At 43.6% G+C, this 19767-nt stretch overlaps 1 protein-coding gene across 4 annotated transcripts in view; it reads right to left on the reverse strand.

The window, feature by feature from the left end:
• Positions 1 to 1333: 1333 nt before the first annotated feature.
• The window catches only part of RIC1 (RIC1 partner of RAB6A GEF complex), a 143545-nt gene continuing 125111 nt past the window's right edge, over positions 1334 to 19767 (reverse strand). For 3 of the 4 annotated variants that reach the window (XM_060610210.3, XM_060610209.3, XM_060610213.3), the window contains 10 exons: positions 19159 to 19297; positions 15022 to 15138; positions 13824 to 14552; positions 11645 to 11803; positions 11420 to 11556; positions 9518 to 9804; positions 8143 to 8331; positions 5727 to 5904; positions 5393 to 5581; positions 1334 to 3965 (listed from right to left, as the gene is read on the reverse strand). In XM_060610210.3, the coding sequence (XP_060466193.2) occupies positions 3677 to 3965; positions 5393 to 5581; positions 5727 to 5904; positions 8143 to 8331; positions 9518 to 9804; positions 11420 to 11556; positions 11645 to 11803; positions 13824 to 14552; positions 15022 to 15138; positions 19159 to 19297 (2413 nt within the window). In that variant the 3' untranslated portion in view covers positions 1334 to 3676. The remainder of the gene's footprint in view (positions 3966 to 5392; positions 5582 to 5726; positions 5905 to 8142; positions 8332 to 9517; positions 9805 to 11419; positions 11557 to 11644; positions 11804 to 13823; positions 14553 to 15021; positions 15139 to 19158; positions 19298 to 19767) is intronic. The other variant, XR_013551509.2, reaches the window with a different exon arrangement.

Consider the following 19767-nt stretch of genomic DNA (forward strand, 5'->3'; position numbering starts at 1 on the left):
AAATAAGTCCCATGTGTTTATTATAGTCAAATGATTTTTGGCAACTCAGTGGGAAAAACTTATTTAAATGGTGCTGGGACAACCAAGTTAGATCCCTCACTTTATGCCATACACAAAAAATTAACTCAAAATGGGTCAAAGATCTAAATGTAGGAGGTAAAACTGTAAATAAAATTTAAAAAACCAAACCAACAACAAAACTCTCAGAAGAAAACATAGGCACAGATCTCCATTACCTTGTGTCAGGCAGTGGTTTCCCAAAGCACAAGCAACCAAAGAAAAAGTTGAGACTTCACCAAAATGAACGACTTTCATGCTTCAAAGGACAGTGTCACGAAAGTGACAAGGTAAGCCTTTAGAATGTGAAAATACTTGCAGGTCATATCTGATCAAGGTCTAGTATCCGGAATGCATGAGGAACTCTTGCAAAGCAACAAAAAGATAAGCGACCCAACTGTGAAATCGGCTAATAGCCACATGATGAACCACCAGCCACCACGAACATGCACATCTACGTGGTAATGACACACCGCTTCCCACCCAACTCGGATGGCTACAACCAAAGATACAACAACAAGTGATGATGGGAGAAACTGGAACCCACCTCCCCTGCCAGTGCAATGTAAAAAAATGGCACAGGCACTCTGGAATATGGTTAAGATTTCCTCGGAGCATTAAAACCGGTTATGTGACCAAGCGTTTTCACTCCCAGGGAAAACTGAAAATGTACATCCACTTGGAAACCTCTATGTGAGCGTTCACAGTAGCATCATTCGTGGTAGTCACAAAGTGGTAACCACCCAGATACCTCAACTGACGAATGGACAGATACACTAGATGCATGAAGTGTATTCAGCCTTAAAAAGGGATGAAGTCACTGATATGTGAAGATGAACCTTGAAAACATCCTGCAAAGTGAAAGAAGCCACACAGAAAAAGCCACATATTCTATGGCTGCATATATACCAAATGTCTTCAGAAGAGGGAAATCGATAGAAACAAAGATTTAGGAAAACAGGGAAGTCAGAATCCCACCTACTAGAGGCAGGCGGCCCGTCTCCTCTACGTTTACGCAATTTTGTTTGATGAAGTCCTTTTTATTACATTTTGGACGTTTTCCAAGTCCTCAACATGGATTTCTCTTCCAAACTTCTGCGGTCAGACATACAGGATGCTGCCAACTCTTGATGCTCCTATCCTAAATGATTCTGCATATAAATTTTTAACCTGTCTTGATTTGTAGTTATAAGGAAAATTCTATGGGGCGGAATTACATAATGAAAAGAATATTTCCGTGGCTTTTAATAAATACACATTTTGCTGTCAGCCTGAGTGATGAGTAAACACAAGTGCATGTAATGGTTTTATTGCCCTTTACCAAGTAAAAAAAAGTACACATTACAGAAGTAGCAGCAACTTTAATTACAAGCAAACGTTGACTCTACCCCCACCCAAATGACTTCTTGTTTTGGTATCAGCAAATAATTCAAACTTCAAATAGTTCTGAATACTGAAATTCATTGGTTAAAATTATGGCTTAAACATTGACATGTGAACCAAACAAGGCAAAATAAAAATACGAATTAAAAAAAAAAAGTGAAGTCTATTACAAATTACCAAGAGAAGATTTCTGTAAACCTCCCAATTGTTCCGCCTCAGGGCCGTCCATTTCCTACTACGTGGAAAAGCAAGTCTGGGAGACCAGATTCATTGGTGGTGTTCCCCACAGGAGTACAGTTCACTTACTGGTGCCCTGCTTGCAAGAGTGCAGGACAGACCCAGCAGCACATTCAGAGATTTGAGAGGATCACGGCTGTTTACAACGGTGAATCATTTTTATTGACTGCATATTCACACCAGACCCAAAAATAATGCCAGTTCTCCTCCTAAAGGACTAGGACAGGAGAAGAAATTTCAGGTTGGTTTCTTGCTGGGCTGCATGTACTCACATGGGAAACATTATTGTTCTATCCTAAGATTCAGGAAAGGTGGTTTAAAACAAAGGCTTAAATAAAGTAGCACCAGAAAGAGCAGGTACCATAATCACATATCCCACCCGTTCAGGAGTTTGGGGACGTGACGTTACTGCACTCGTAATGTAAAAAGTAAATGATAGTAAATTACCAAACTCAATAATTTAAAACACTTTGATGAATTCTGAACTAACGATTTCAAAATGCTTTTGAGTTTCCCTTCGAAGGAAACCTGGCCGGGACAACTGTATCCAGCCATTTACTTTAAAAAGCCAGGATAGAGGACCAAGTTTTATTTTTAAACTGTAATTGCACTATGAGAAAGGAGGCTGTTTTACATAGTGGTATGAATTTGGTCCACATCAAATACATCGTTATTACAAAAATAAACAACTTTGTTTTTGTAAAAAATAACATTGCATTCCTTTGTTCAAATTGCACAGTACAAACAAGCTATCTAAATTAATACTGACAGAAGGTAACCGAACTACATACCGTGGATATGCGTTTAGTCTGAAGCAATTAGGACAGGAGTATGCAGGTAGGTTTTCATAATGTATGAAAACTAACATTTAAGTCCTATCTAGAAATACATAAAATATTTTAAAAGTTACAATGAAGAATGCATTGTTCACATAGTAATTTTTAGTAGCCGTGATAATACAGGATTCAGCAGTCTATTTACATGAAAGTCCCATTTTTATTCAATTTACAAAAGCAATAAATAAGAAACTACATTAATTTGCACAAAACCTGTTTGATTTCATGATCAGTGTGACCGTTTCCGTTACTGTATGACCAAGCCGATAAACCTGTTCTCTTCTCTGAAGACTGCTCAGATTTGGAAAGAAAAGCAAGTCTTGTCTCTCTTCCAAGAGTGAGAATAGCCATGCAGAATCCAGCATAAAACCTTACAGATTATAATATAAGCCCTAAAAATATGAACAGTGCCTCTGAGTATATTTACACAAGAGTATTCACAAAAAGATACAGTTCTCGGATACAAAATAGTTTAGTGGTATCTAACAGCATAATTGATAAGAACCCCCCCCCCCCCCCCCCAGACCTCTGCCCACACGGACTGGCAGGAATCAAACTTGCTATAAGAGAGCAGGCACACAGCGTCCATCAATTCAGGACTGGGACTGAATGGGCTACAAAAGGCCAAGGAGCATGACCCTGTCACAACAGCCACACGGTGTGCCGTGGCAGGTGTCCATTCAGGAGGCCCGATGACGGAGCCCAGTGCTCTCCATCCGAAGGGGCACACAGGTAGCTCAAGTACCTGATGAGCTACACAAGCACCTTAGCATTTAATTTTAAAAAGCAGTCTGGACACACGCTGAACCAGAAAACACGTAAGAAGCTGTTAAGTAGTGAAAAAGTAGGCTCGTCTAGGGCAAAACAATCCCAAGGTTTAGGAGCTACCATTCTTTACGAATAAAATCAAAATATTCTCATGTACAACTATACAGTGCTCTTTATTACTTTCCACTGCAGCTTAAAAAATTTTATGAAAAAGGATTTGATATCACATTTTTATGGAGTCAGATTTCTTAGAAGAGGAAGAGTTAAAATTCAGTAATACCTTACCAGAGTCTCTGAGTTCTCTCCCTGGTTAAATCGTCCAGCTAGGCCAGTTTCCTCAGTTGCACATGCCGCCGCAAGTTAACACTGCCCGTGGTGATGGCACGCCGCTGCCGTTAGGACACAGAACAGTCGTAAGTCCCGTCTTGAAAGGATTCATCCTCCTCTGCTCGGGCTGCGTCCTCCTCGTTCCTGCCGACCAGACCGCTGCCTCCGACCTCGCCCTGGGGGAGGCTTCCATGGCCCGAGGGGCCCCGGCTTTCCTCTGCCCGGGGCCCAGTGTGTTCAGGAGTCTTACCCGCAGTTATTGGCTGGAAGGCTTCAGGCTGGACCTGCTCCTCTGTCAGCTCACTGAACTTCTGTACTTGTGGCTTAATGATGTTTAAGAATGGCTTATATCCAGGACTAGGTAGAGAGAAAAGAAAATTAGCTCTCTACTGCCACATTGGAGATGCTCCATGGAATGTTCTGGATAAACTCCTAAATGCTGAAACTGAGGTCAATGCTAGATGTTGCGTGTAGGGGAGGAGGCACAGGGTAGGAAATGATGCCGCCCCCCTTGGGTGCCTGGCCAGCACGGGGGGCGGGGGGGAGGGGCAGGCTTTAGTGTGTGTGTCTTACAGCTCTGAGCTCGAGGAGCAAGGACTAACATTCTCCAGTAGTAGCATAATTCAAAAATCCTATTCCACAGGGCACCTGGGTGGCTCAGTGGGTTAAGCATCTGACTCTTGGTTTAGGCTCAGGTCATGATCTCACGGTTGGGGAGTTCAAGCTCCCCATGGGGCTCTGTCCTGGCAGCGTGAAGCCTGCTTGGGATTCATTCTCACTCTCTGTCTCCCCCACTTGGGCTCACTCCCTCTCAAAATAAAAAACAAACTTAAAAAAAAAAAATCCTATTCCACAGTGTAAGGACCAACAGAGTTTCAGACTTGAAAAAGAACCTTCACAGGGTACATCTAATCTTAGTGAACTTGGCAAGTAAGAAACAAACTAGCTCCAAGTAAGGGAAACCCCAAATCCACACCTAGCTGGTTATAAAGGACTAGAGGCCAAAGCTCTTAGCTTCTAACCACTAACTCTTAACTTGGGCTTGCTGGTCACTGCTATGGACTGTTAAATGCACACACTCCTCTTTTCAGCAGATGCTTAGAGGTTATTACCTGCAGTTCTACAGAACCACAGATCTCATGTTCCAGCCTAACTCTGAGACCACCTGTGCCATGCCGCTCTGCACTCACACACATGGCTGGGTAGAGAATGGTGACTAAAGAAAACCGCTTGAGAAGTGAACGTGTCGGGACACCTGGGTGGCTCAGTCCGTTAAGGGTCTGACTTCGGCTCAGGTCATGATCTCACAGCTCATGGGTTCCAGCCCTGCACCAGGCTGTCAGCACAGAGCCTGGAGTCTGCTTCGAAGTCTCTGTCTCTCCCTCTCTCTGGCCCTCCCCCACTGGCACTCTCTCTCCCTCTCAAAATTAACTAGGGGCACCTGGGTGGCTCAGTCGGTTAAGCATCCGACTTCGGCTCAGGTCATGATCTCATGGTTCGTGGGTTCGAGCCCCGTGTCGGGCTCTGTGCTGACAGCTCAGAGCCTGGAGCTTGCTTCGGATTCTGTGTCTCCCTCTCTCTCTGTCCCTCCCTTGGCGCGTTCTCTCTCTCAACATAAATACACATAAAAAAAAAAGTGAACAGAAATGAATGTGTGAAAACACTTTTATTTCTACCAACCTAAAAATCTCCAAATAAATGCAGCAGAACTAAACCTTACTCAGAAGGGGCAGGGCCCACCCCAGGACAGCAGAGGTAACAAGCCTAAGGAGCCCCACACTTACCAATCCGTAGAGGCCCATCGGTCTACCGCATGTAGCCCTGTCTTTATGTTCTGTAACATCTCTCCATCCACCTCCGAAGACTGGATGAGCAGCAGGATCTGGCTGATTACTGAGGATTCTCGGAGAATCAGGCCTATGACGATGCACCAGTCTAGACACCCTGCCTCCATGAACATGTGCAGCAAGTACCTATGCATGAGAAGAAACACAAAGATCGACACTAAGAAGCCGTAGATGGAGACAGGAATCGTCATCAGGAACGGAGCCCCTGTACGCTATATGCCCAAACACGCTGACTAGGCGTTCTGGGCTTCTGAAAAACTGAGAAACTCACCGAAGCTGGACCTGGGATTTATGAGGCCCCTTACTGGCCAACTCCATGGAGATGTGCTCCAGCTCCGACTGAGTTAAACTGAGTGTGGAGAAGTTTTCATCCACCATTGTCCAGTCTCCATCCACCATGGAGCTACTTTCCGTCAAATCTGTGGCTGAACCAATACTGCATTCATCACCTGATGAGAAAGGACCGAAAGTTACGAACTAGCTTCATGAAGAAAATGTTCAATTTGAAATATTAGCAGTTCCTCACATGTGGATTTCTGCTCGGAATTCTCAAAGCCAAACATTAAATCCACTGCTAAAATTCCCATGTTATGTTAACAGTAGTAGATATTTAAAAAAAAAAAAAAAAAAAATTCATTAGAGAGAGACCCAGGCACAGAGAAACACAACCGCCACCTGGGAAGTAGTCTTGCCTGCCTCCAAAACCAATCGAGCCAGAATCTGATCGGTCTTTAGATACAATTATTAATTTACAAAAAATACAGAGGAGAGGGTCGAGCAATGAAGAAGCAATCACCAGAGTCCACATTTTGAGAAAATCCACAGAAGCAAGTTTCGTCAATGAAAATACTGCAAAGGGTTAAAAAAAAAAAAAAAAAAAAAAGGATGGGGAGAGAACAATTAGTTTTTAAAGAGTTGAAAACTTAATCACAATGTCTGACCCTCTCATCTGGATCTTGGTCCTAACCGTAAAAATATTTATGACATTAGGAAACAACTGGAATTTAAATACTTACTAGACATTTGATGGTTTTAAGGAATTACTGTTAAATTGTAAGAGGAATGATATGCCATTATGGGTTTGTTTTTTTAAAGATTCCTTTTAAAGGTACATACTGAAATATTCAAAGATAAAAAATGGCACGTCTTGGATTTGGTTCAATAATACAGGAAAGGGAAAGGGATCAAACAAATCTGGTCATGAATTAATAACTGAAGCTGGGTAACAGACACATGGCAGTGGGAGGCAAAGGTTCCATTATACTATTATCTCTAATTTCTAAATTTGAAATGATCTCTTTAAAAACTTTTCTTAAAAAAGCAGTGACACCACCTCATGTCCCCATTTAAAAAAAAAGGCCCAGAAAATAAAATTGGCAAAATAAAAGTTGGCAAGGATGTCAAGAAATTGGAATGCTTTAAAAAAGCAAGCAAGCAAGCATTGGTAGACAAAAAAATCGGAATGCTTTGTCAATGCTGGCGGGTCGACAGTTGCTCAAAAGCTCAAGAGTAGTAACCCTGTGACCTGGCACCCCACTCTGGCCCAGAAGAACTGAGAGTCATATCTTGAAGAGCCAGTGCACGCTCACGTCTGCTGCGGCCTTGTCACAGGAACCATGAAGTCAGAGCAGCCCCGTGCCCAGCACAGGGTAGATGGATGGATAAACAGGGTGTGTTGGTATACACACGCTGCCACAGGGGTGAACTCAGAATGTCAGACAAAGTGCACTAAGCCTGAGTCACAGAAAGACAGAAACTGTACGATTCCACTCACGAGAGGCATCTAAAGTAGTCAGATTCTTAGAGACACCACAGTGGTCCCTGCCAGCACCGGGGAGGGGACACATGTTAGCCGGGAAGAGCGAGCGAGCTCTGGAGGTGGGCTGCACGACCATGTGAATGTACCCGACGCTACTGAAGTTTACACATGAAAACGGTGGAGACGGAACATACTGTGTGTATCTTCCACAATTTAAACAAAAGGAACGGCAGCCACAAGCTTCTCCACGAAAGCAGGTTCATGAAACAGTGAGGACAGACTGAAAATCAAACACCGGGCAAACGCTTGGCCATTAAGAAAACCGCCAACACTCAGACCACCTCCTACTCACACACCCCTGTAACTCTAAACCCAACAACGTGAGTCATTTTAAAACTTCTTCAACTTTCTACTCCCCCAGTATGGATGCCCGCACTCAGTTTCTGGTGAAGGGCCAGATTATTAGGCTCTGAAGACTAGGAGGAAAAATTAAGGCTATTACATTAACACTCACAAGAGAACAAGAAAATTTCCACAAATTTTATCAGTAAAATAAAAATGAGAAGACAACTGACTACAATTCTGTATGACCCATGGCTACTTATGACAAGAATGGTATTCCTTACATGAGCGTAACAGTCTGCTTAGTTCAAGTTCAAGCTTAGTGTTTGTTTCATCAAAATCAAGTGCCAAGTTTCATGTTATCAGCGCTGACCTGGAATGACAGTTTACCTGCGTTATCCATCTAAAATACAGCAAAGGATAGTTAAGGCCAGTGGGCCTTGTTCTAGTAACTATCCCCTCTCTAGCAGATTCTCATGACTGGCCCTCAAGGACCTATAATGAAGGAGTAAGGCTCTATTTTGGGCCCTAAAGCACAAAAACCTTCCCAGGAAAGTGAAGAGCTGAGACTTAAAATGACATGTACCTTTAGTAGATAAAGGTGACAGGAAGGCGTCTTGCATTTGTGGTCCATGGGATGAGGCCGTGTCTATCTCATGGTGGGCGGGGCCGATGCTGCCAAGCCAGCTCTGACTTCGTTGTACAGTAGAGACCCCAGCGTCCATCTCGAGGTTTAGAAAAGGGTCCGCTGACTGAGACTTCAGCAGCTGCTCTCCTGCCACAAGGCAGGCCCCAAAACGAGAAAGTGGCAATTCGAGATGCACGCAGTAACATTTCCAATTGAGTTATTTCAGCTTCTCTTCCCCCCTACTCCCAAACACTGAAAGGTCAAAGCTAATTACTGTCCTACACTCATCACCCCCACAAACCAGGGACGGGGACCAAAGGGACGGATTGACTAGGTAATGCCGTCTGACAGTCTCCCTCACTGCAGCTCTTACCAGCACTAAACAGGATTTATTCTGTTCATCTTTTAAGTGATTTCCCTTGGTTCTTAAAATGAGATGAAGTTTCCAAATGCCTTAATAAAAGGTTTTTGTTTGGATTTTCATGAGTAATAATGATTTATAACAGTTTTTTTTAAAAGACCTGAACTCCTGCTTCAGATTCTGGGTCTCTCTCTCTCTCTCTGCCCCTCCCCTGCTTGCACTCACTCACTCTCTCAAAAATAAATAAAACAGTAAAAAAATAAAATAAAAATTAAAAAAAGGGGGGGGGGGCACCTGGGTGGCTCAGTCAGTTAAGCGTCTGACTTCGGCTCAGGTCATGATCTCGCAGTTCGGGATTTCGAGCCCCACCTCAGGCTCTGTGCTCACAGCTCAGAGCCTAGAGCCTGCTTCAGATTCTGCGTCTCCTCGTCTCTCCCTGCCCCTCCCCAACTCGCGCGTGTGCACACGCACTTTTTTTCTTCTCTCCCTCCCTCAAAAATAAACATACATTATCTTTTAATTTTTCTTTCACCAAAACAGTTCCACTTTGTCTTCCCCTAGATTAGACAACAGCCCAAGTCCTCAAAGATGCATTTTTACCACTTCTCTGGAACGTCCTACCAGATAAATCACAATTCGGCTTTTCAGGTCCGTGACTAACCCATTCCATAACTTCCCACAGTAAGGTAAGTGTGGTAGCAGTTATATTCAGCCAGTTTTCAACTTGTTGATAATCTGTTAACAGTGGCTGGATTTACAAATTAAACTTCAAGGTCACAAGACTTAGAGACCTAGTTCTACTTTATTTACATCCCTGGTCAAATGGTGGATGTTCCAATGATGTGCAAAAAGTTGGTTTTATCTGTTCCTGAGTTTAGGAATGAAAAGACTTCGTGAAAATCGACTAAACAAAATGTCCAAATACTCGCAGTGAAATACAACTCTTGTCCAAGTGACACGAGCTTGCGTTACCTGTTCGGTATTTTCCATTCTTGAAAGGAGAGCTGACAGAAGAGGCTGGGGTGATGGGAAGCGGCCACAGGAAGTCTTTGTGGAGTCTCTTCAGGGCCAGCACAAAGTTGTCCACCCGCGCGGCTCGGGTGCGCTCCTTGCACAGCCAACTGATGAGTTCAAAGCCCAGCTGGGCTGCAAAGCAGCCGAGGTCCTTCAGCCGAACTTCTTCTAAGAGACGCCGGGCGTGTCTCCAGAGCATCATATCAATGTACATGTTCTCAGCACAGTCACTGTCTTTGCTCCATCTGTAAGTGGGAAGACGAGAAACCTGCCGAAAAACCATCCCTGGAGGGCTCCGCGTAGTTCCACGCGGTAGGAACGATCATGCGGAGAGGGAGGGAAGGGATCCAGATCTAAGCGACTGACTGAGGATAAAGGACCACGGCTTTCCTCCACGTGATACAAGCTGCCGAACGTACGTGGAACACAGCAGGCTTTTAAAACATACTTGTAGAATGAAGTATGGAATAGGGAAAAGAGGAGACAGACACAGCCAAACCAGGAGGAGGGTGGTGACTGGTTGAAGGAAAGAAAGAGAGCAAATAATGCTGTAGTCGAAGAGACCAATGAAAAGAGGCAAGGAGACCAGACCAAAGAAACTGAGAAGAGAGACGCAAGGCACCATGAAGTCTCTCCAGGGGAATGGGAGATAAGCAGACACATAAACATACAACCGATGTTTAAAACTTTGCAGCTTGGCTGTATGCAGTTCTACTCACATGGGCTGATGTGGGATGATCGGTTTGGTAACTGGGCAATGTGGTATCTTCATGAGAGGCAGCGCCGGAAGACTCTAGATTCAGATCTGGGCTCTACCTCTCAGTTAGTTGTGTGAACATAACCAAGTTTACAGTCTGGGCCTCTGTTTCTTCACCTCTACAACGTGTGTTAGCAACAGTGTCCACCCTTACAGGTTGTAAGGATGAAAAGACATACGCACATAAATGCTTAGAACCAGGCACGTACTGAGCACTTAATATGTATTAGCCAGTAATTACGTTCAGGGTATGGCTGAGAAGCTGCTGTTCACCTGGCAACTGTTTAGAGTATCCTGTGGTTGCATTTTACTTGGACATAGCCCATGACTGTGTGTGTATATGTTGGGAGTAAGGGTGGCATAAATGGCCGTGATAGGAAAAAGTAGTAAAATATGATAAAAAATGTTCAGCCAGTTCTCACTACGTGTCAGGCACTGTAGTACCATAAAAACAATATAAAAGAAAAGACTAGGGAAGAGAAAAGAGCCGAGAATGTGGAACAACAGAGGAAGGAACACAGGCACCTCCTCACAAACCAGAGGAAATTCTATTTTATGACGTTCAGTGTGAGTTCACAGTTACCTCTCAGGAGACAGTAACCCATCTCTGTGTGATGTAGGTTTCTGTCTTCAGGATACACTTCCCCTTGGCTCTCCCACTGTTTAATGACTTCTCCAATCAAAAGAGTCACAGGAGAGTCAAGTAAATTGGGACTAACTTTTTATTTTTTCAGCATGAGGTACAGTTGGAAGGAAAGGTAAAAGTGTTGACTGTAAGAAGGCTTTCTATGTGCAGATTTAATTACCTTCCTTTTTATTCTGGTCCTCTATTATCAGGGTAATTGGAAAGCTGCCTGCATTCAGAATGGGTACACAGGACCTCCTCTAGGACAAGGAACAGAACTGTACAGAAAGTAATGAAGTGAAATACGGCAGAAGGAAGAAGGGAGGCCTTCTGTGTGGTCTTCAAGCCTTTCACAAATGGAAGAAGGAACTGCATTTGGATCAAACAGTTGTTTTCATAAGATCCAATTTACAAACGCCCTGAAATGCAATGTGCCACAGAATGCCCTAACAGCAGCGACAGCTCATTATTCTTTTACCTTTTCCCAGAAGGGCCGGATGGCATACTCAGTGTTTTCTGTAAGCTGAATTTACTAGCAGGAACATTCTCAGCTGACTGGGACAAACTGATGCTTCGATTCCTGAAGAACTCAAATCCACCACTTGAACTGGGTTCCTGTGATCATACACGATGTGCAGTGCAGTTAGAGAAAGGTGCCATGGACGTGTGTGGTCTAGAGAAGCTGTGCAATTCTGCAACCGACCTGAGCTGTAGGCGTGGATGGAGGGGTCTCAGATTCTCCAGAGCCAATGGCTTTAAGGAATCGAATCATGTGTCGACATAGGTCCCACTTGCCTTGTTCCAGGGCTGTGTTGAACAGAAGGGTAGCATGTTGCCTACTTACTGCCGGAACTTCCATATTCTACAACAAGAACCAAAGACAAGCATTCCTTTTGCACGGCAAATTATTTGGGAAGTATGAGCAACTCTTCATCTCCACCGTTTCTGAACCAGAGAAGGAATGCAGCCACAACGCTGTAGGGGAATGTTTAACAGTAACAAGAAAGGGACCAATATAAAGGACGATGCAGGGAAAAGCGAGGCAAGCACTCGGCTGGTGTACTATAAACATGATGTTCTAAACTCCCGCTATATTCCAGATACCTCACATAAACCTGACCCACATCCTCTCTTCCCTGGTTCCTACTGACTCCGCAAAGTACTTCCACCATTCCTATCTTACAGATGAGGAAACAGGGTTTGGGAACTTAACGACCAGCTGAAAAGCAACGATACAAACCTAGGTTTGCCTGACTCCAAAAAGCTCAGGTCCACCTCTTGTGGCAGGTTGTGGAGGATGTGACAAAAGTGCTCGTGGCTCTGGGCAACCGTCTGTAGTTCTGCTGCACAGGGGGCCTCAGTAATTCTTTCACAGGTGTAACCTCACCGCCTACCTTGGCCTTCAGGGAAAGGCTAATCTGACTGTAATTATTATCTGACAACCCACAAAAATGCTGGAACTGGGAGAGAAAAAGTTTCCAATTCCATTGTTCGGGAGGTCACTGAAAGCCTAAGGGGTGACCTAAAACAAAAAAGAGCTGCATCTATTTTGTTTCTCTTTTTAACATTCTGTGGCTTTTTTTAGGCTAGCCAAGGAATCACAGAATTTAAGGGCCATCCAGCTTCTGCTGGACTGTTTCCTCTGGTTCCGATCAGTGCTCGTGAAGTAAATAAGCACACAAGAAATGTGCTCCAGGCACAGTTTAAAACAAGTTTATCATTAGTTTCTCAGGTCAATGAAAGTGCAGCCTGTCAGATGCGTATGACACTGATAAGAACAACAACTACGAAGCCCTTCTGTCAAACACACAGTGGAACTAATTTTCAGGAGTCTCAAAGAAGTCCTTCATTTGAGAAGAACCATGTGCTGCGAGGGTAATTACTGTGGCCGGCCCGAGTCTTCTCCGCTTGCTCTGGGGAGCCCAACACAGGTGCTCTGCCAGGACCCACACTGCAGCCACAGTCCCGCTTGGCAATTCCACATGTGAGGAAACACGATGAGCCTGCAGGAGGCTCAAAGAGCTCCAATTAGCCGATACTAGCCCAAACCTGCTAATATTAAAGATAACTCTTTATTATTATGTTTCCTATGTAACAGATGTTATTGTATGTATCATACTATATATATGTAGTATACACTACTACATTGTCTTTATAATAATATACAATATTGTTCAAAATAATACCATAAACTCAATAGGTTTCAGGCCTACTTATGGACAAACAGGATTTTTAAAAAATCTTGCAGGGGCACCTGGGTGGCTCAGTTGGTTAAGCATCTGGCTCTTGGTTTCGGCTCAGGTCGTGATCTCACAATTTGTGGGTTCAAGCTCCGAGTGGGGCTCTGTGTGCCGGCAGCACAGATCCAGCTCGGGATTCTCTCTCTCCCTCTCTCTCTGTCCCACTTCTGCCTGCACTCTCTCAAAATAAAGAAACTTAAAAAAAATCCTTGAAGCATTACTTCATGATATTCAAAAAAGTTTTCTGGGGCGCCTGGGTGGCTCAGTTGGTTAAGTGTCTGACTTTGGCTCAGGTCATGACCTCACAGTCTGCGAGTTCGAGCCCTGCATCAGGCTCTGTGCCAACAGCTCAGAGCCTGGAGCTTGCTTCAGATTCCATGTCTCCCTCTCTCTCTGCCCCTCCTCTGCTCGCGCCGCTGTCTCTCAAAAATAAAATAAAAACATTAAAAAAAATTCAAAAAAGTTTTCTGACATCATTTGATAAGATTAAGTTCTTCAAGAAGAAGATATAAAATGAACAGAGAACCAGACTGTGTCAGTCCCTTTAACACAAACACAGTGTCGACACAGGATATTTCTTTTTTCTCTCTCCTGAGTTTAAGCTCATTAAGTCTCGTACCTTTATGAGAAGAGAAGTGTTACCTGTAAGATAATAAGGTAAGAGGCAGCTGTGTCCAAGTCCTGAGCCATCAAGCATTCCTCAAACAAGTCCTTGGGGTTTCCAACGGCTGCAAAAAGGTAATTCCACAGGGCATATTCAGTCTTCCTGGCACAATGAACAACCGTCTGCAGGAAGAGGGGGAACTCGGTGATGAATTTTGCCACAGTGGGAAGCAGAGGGTCGGGAATGGGTTCCCGTGAGGTAGCTTCTTCCTCCAGCACTTCGTGGAGCATGAGCTCCAGCACGTGAGGGAAGTAAGGTAATGCAGCGCAGGACTGGGCCAAGAGCAAGGCCTGCTCCCCAAGGTTCCTGACCAGCAGCTGACGCAGAATGTGGTGGAGGTAGATCTGGGAGGTCCTCTCCACGACACAGTAAGGGAAGAGCACCTCCAGCTGTTCCCGAGCACTGTTCCGCGTGTACAAAGAATCATAGAGCAAAGTGTCATTGACAGCACCAAGGACTAACGCGTCTTCAAACAGAACAGCCAGGGGGTAAATATTGATGTGGAAAGGCAGCATGATCCGCTGGGACAAGAAGGAATGGGGCTTGCGGTGATCCCTGGGGAAGAGAGGGAGCCAAACTTTCATCCCTGCACCTCCACAGCTCAGCCACAGGGCCTCCAGAAGGTGACGCTTTTGTTTATTTGCTCGGCACGTGGTCCAGACATTTTCAACGGACTGGGCCAGTACAACGGGAGGACAGAATGGCAGCTGCAAAAGCAAAGACCAGAATCAATCGTCTTCCTATTAAATCTGCACATTCTGAAGTTCCTAGGTGCCAGTTTCTGAAGTCTTTCAAAACGACAGCACAACTTCTTTTGGGAAAATTAGGGGACTCTATTTAGAATTAGAGTTAATGAGGGTACCTTCCTTTCTTTCAAAGTATGTGTATTTAAATCTAAAAACAAGACAAAACCCAAAGACCCCACAAACTTCATCAATTTATCCTACTTTCCCATTAGAATTAGCAAATAATAATGCCTAAGCGTTACCATCTGGAGCATGGAACATATAATTGTTGCAAAACGTTCTTATTTACCCTTCGCAAACAGTCTTCTACCTAGAAACTTAAAGGCTGATATTACACGTCTTCCAGTTTCCAAGTCACAGACAATACTCCCCTCTTAAGTTATTTTATCCCTTCATCCTTAATGTTCTAAATGACTTTTATTTTACTCACAAGCTTCCTTTGGTTAGGGTGACTGTCCTTCTCCCGGATCTGAGGCCCCGATCTGTCCCTCTGCATCATGATGAGCTGTCCTGCGAGATTTAGCATAATGCTCTCTGCATCACGAGCCTGAAAGAAAAATTGAACTCATGCTAATCCGTAGGTCTGCAGCATCCCCCACCCCCCCAATCTATATGGTTTACAGGTGAAACCACCAACAGTGTTTACGGAGTGTGTACCGTGCACAGCAGTTCTGCTGGGCAATGTGGAGAACAGGCTGCTTTCTGGCCAGGCTATAACTGACCACACTGCAACTCAGGAACAGTACAAATGAATGTAAAACTGAGGGCAGAGCTGAATTATCCTGATAAAATGAGGAGAATTTCACAAGTTCATAAATGTGAGAGACCTTTCAGTGACCTCGCTGGCACAGCCACAGAAGGCTTACAGGGTGAAACGGGCTTGAAGGGTGAGGAGGACACCTGGGAGAAAGGGAAGGGGCTGGTTCTCCAGATGAAGAACATCACGTGAATGACACCGAGACATAACATTTCTTTTGGGAAAATGAGAACAATCTGACTAGATTAGGAATATTATGGGAAAAACATAAAAGAGAACTTCAAGGAGGGCTTGGAAAGCCAGGTTTAAAAAAGAAGGCAGAAAATAAGCCACTACTTATGATTCTTAAGAGAGTTATTAAAAATTCTGAGTTATCCATTATCCAGGGGCACCTGGGCGGCTCAGTCGGTTAAACGTATGACTCTTGATTTCGACTCAGGTCATCATCTCACAGTTTGTGGGTTCAAGCCCTATGTCAGGCTCCGTGCTGACAGTGCAGAGCCTGCTTGGGATTCTCGCTCTCTCCCTCTCTCTCTGCCCCTCCCCTGCTCATATTCCCTCTTTCAAAATAAATTTAAAAAAATTCTGAGGTACTGGCAGACATCATGGGTGTTAACTTCAGGAGTGAATGAAACAGTCTGCCTTTTCATTATGGAAAATTTCAATCAAATCCTAAAGTAGGACTCCCCATTAAAAACCCTCTCACCTGGCTGAAGGTTGAAAAGCATTGTTTTACAGCGAAATCTCAGATATCAAGATGTTTTCACTTGTAAAGAGGAAGAGCATTTTAGTATTTTGATTTACCAAACCTCCCCCCGTCAAAAAAAAAAAAAAAAAAAAAAACCCAAAAAAACTCACAGACACCACAGATATGAAAGGCAGGAAAAGAGACAACTGAATCAAAGAGGATTTCAGGCTCTCGCACCTAGGGGAGGTGCCAGGTACCACTGACCAGTTACAAGGAGAAGGCAATAAGGAAGGGAAAATTGAACGGTTTAATTTCCTCGCTCATTAAATAAACGTGAAAGAACCGGAAGGCTTGCAAGGAAAGGTGCGGTGAGAGAGGAACTGAGTTCAGAGCAGCATATGCCAGAACCACAGCGAGCTGGTGAAGTGAAGGAAGCGGACGAGCTTCCTCAAGCGAAGGATGCAGGACTGGAAAGCATCCGGTGGCCAGAAGGGACAGAGGAGCACAGCGTGACACAAACCAGAGAAGGGAAGAATTTTAGGAAGGAACGGGTGGGACTGCATCCCAGCTTGAGGCCTGTTGACAGGATGAATTTAAGCTGTCGTCATTATTTAGGGTCCAGTCAGAAAAACAGCACAGACACCCTACATATGCTATTGCAAAGCAGTTACTCCAAACGCTTTTGTACTGGCTTTCCGACACCACAGGGACTGTGTATAAGAAATGGCAAGACGGTCCAGGAGATTCATGGGTTTTGTCATTCACTTTTTCTTCAGACTGTGTCCAGGTAGAAAATAAATGTAATAAGAACTGTTATTGGGACGCATAATTCAACTGGTTCAGCCGGTTAAGCATCCGACTTCGGCTCAGGTCATGATCTTGCTACACTATTCATGGGTTCCAGCCCCACATCGGGCTCCGCTGACAGCTCAGAAGCTGGAGCCTGCTTCAGATTCTGTCTCCCTCTCTCTCCCTGCCCCTCCCCTGCTCTCTCTCTCAAAAATAAAAATAAAACACTTAAAAGAAAAGAAATGCTATTAATTTACAAAAAAGTAGAAATTAAAAAAAATAAAAAGTATCTCCAAACAAGTGCTTCAAAGACTGAGAACTTTACTTGGAAAGAAGTTGTGGTTCTCAATTTAGCACAGAAAAACATGAAAACTAAAAACTGGATTATCTTTCCATAACACATGAGAAACAACATAGAACATGGAGGTAGGAGAAGGAAAAATGGAAATTAAAAAATGCGTGGCAACTGTAAGAGCCTGACCGCAGAGGACGAAGAAAAATGAAGACGCAGTCCCAAGAATCAGAACAGTGGGCCCAGGGACTGGCACAGAAACTCCGTAACACTTCTTAGGAGGACCTACTACAATTCACCACAACACGACTAATGTTCACAATGACCATTGTGGAGTGTTAAAATGGGCAAATTTCACTACATTTTACATTACCTCACTAAACAAATGCAACCATTTCTCTTCATTCGCGTCCATGCATTCAACATTTTCTATACTACAATATGTAAGAACAGATGACTGCAACAGCACTTTCAAGCAATTTTAATAAGCTTTTCAGAAACTTAACATAAAAGCAGGGACTACATGTATCTCCCAAATGCCAAATTTGAAAGAATCAAATATACCATCCCTTACCCTAAAAACTCTCTGGCAGATGATTCTTCTTAGGAGCTTCAGAGACAAGGAGCCCCTCTCATAAGGGAGGCCATCTCACTGTTTTTAAACAGTTTTCGTTGTTGGAGTTTCTTTAATCTCTAATATTGAATCAAGACATGCCTTGCTGTAGCAATCTTGGTCTTTCCTCTGTGCAAGGAGTAATCAGTCTATTTCCCACTACATTTCAACTTCTTAATCTGCTCTTTACCACATTAGATCTCTTCCCTTTGTGAAAGGCCCTCTTTGTTAACTTTTTAAATTCCAATTAACATAGTGTTATATTAGTTTCAGGTGTACAGTATAGCCAATTCAACATTTTCATACATCACCAGGTGTTCATCACAAGTGCACTCCTTAATCCCTGTCGTGTTATTTCACCAATCCCCCACCTATCTCCCTTCTGGTGACCATCAGGTTTGTTCTCTACGGTTAAGAGTCTGCTTCTTGGGGGGGGTGCCTAGGTGGCTCAGTCGGTCGAGCGTCTGACTTCGGCTCAGGTCATGATCTCGCAGTTTGTGAGTTCAGGCCCTGCGTCGGGCTCTGTGCTGACAGCTCAGAGCCTGGAGTCTGCCTCAGATTCTGTGTCTCCCTTTCTCTGCCCCTCCCCTGGCTTGCACTTTCTCTCTCTCTCTCTCAAAAATAAATAAACATTAAAAAAGTTTTTAAGAAGAAGGAAACTTGGAATAGGAAGTTTAAAATGTTGGTTTAATCACAAACTAAGGCATTATGTTTTCTCTTTCCTTACAGTTGACTAATCATGCAGTGTTTGTATTTTATGTTCATTCCACTTCTTTCCATCTTCTTTTTCACTGGCAAGTTTGGGTCACTAGCACCCTCCACTTAGATCGTTATAAGGGCCTCTCAGCTTCTCTCCCTATACCCAGTTTTGTCCCACTCTGGTTCATTCTCCTTCTTATGGCTAGACTGAACATTACAAAGCTTACATCTAATAATATCCAGCTTAAGATACTTTACAGACTTCCTAATAAAGCCAGACTTTAAGATAAAGTCCACTCACTCTGAAGTTCTTCCAATTCCCTGAATGTGTAATCTTCTCTCCTACCTATGGGCCTCTGCACTACTCTTCTCACTGACCTGAAATTCCTCCTCTTAGATAGCTACCACTCACCCTTTGGGTTTCAATTTAAATGGTACAGAAATCTCTATCTAGACTATTCCGTGTTTTTGTTATATACTCTTAGGGTGACCTATACTACTTTCTGGTATGTGTATCACAACTGTAATTAATTACGTACACAATTACTTCTGTATTGTCTGAACAAAAGCCCAGTTTGTTTAGTTTGCCACTATAACCCAGTATCTCCATAGAAGGACATGTTAGACACTTAATATTTATTTGCTAAACAAATAAATAGTTGCTGGTATCACCTTGAAATGCTATAAACCGAGATGAAACTCTAGAAAGCTCTGATAAGGGAATGGTACCTGCTGTGGCATTTTCAGGGTGATCCCATTCTCTGTGCTCACTGATGTCAGAGTGACAGACACTACAAGGAAAGGGTGAGGAATGTAGCGCGACATGGAGACTTCTTGAAGAACCTGAATACCAGCTGTAGTGGTGGGACTGCAAAAAAAGAGAAAAATACACCTCAACATGAAGGCTAACGAGTTTTTTGTTTTCCTTTCTTGTCCACTATTAACAGTAGATTTCATGCTTATGGATGATCCAAATGCCTTCTCCTTCTCATTCCCTCCTCCCCAAATATCCTTTAAGCAGTAGACTGGTGAGGTTGACATATACAAAAAATACATACGGAAATGAGGGAGAAAGAAAGGAAAGAAGGAGAAAAAGACCTCGGAAGATTAGGAAAGGAAACTAGGAAACAAAAATAGTAATAGCTTAGTTAGTTGAGAAAGGATACGGGTTCTGTCTGAGGCTAGTAAAATTTCTTAATTCTTATCTTTACAATATTCCTCAATCACTAAGCTATTTCAGCAAATACACACTTCACGACTATTTTAAAAAAGAAACAAATACACATCACAAGATTAAAATAAAACTCAAGACGTGGGGTCTAAGTGCTGCAAGCCAAC

This window comes from Panthera onca, chromosome D4, assembly GCF_046562875.1.
Source record: "Panthera onca isolate mPanOnc1 chromosome D4, mPanOnc1 haplotype 2, whole genome shotgun sequence".
In the NCBI taxonomy this organism is placed as follows: domain Eukaryota; kingdom Metazoa; phylum Chordata; class Mammalia; order Carnivora; family Felidae; genus Panthera; species Panthera onca.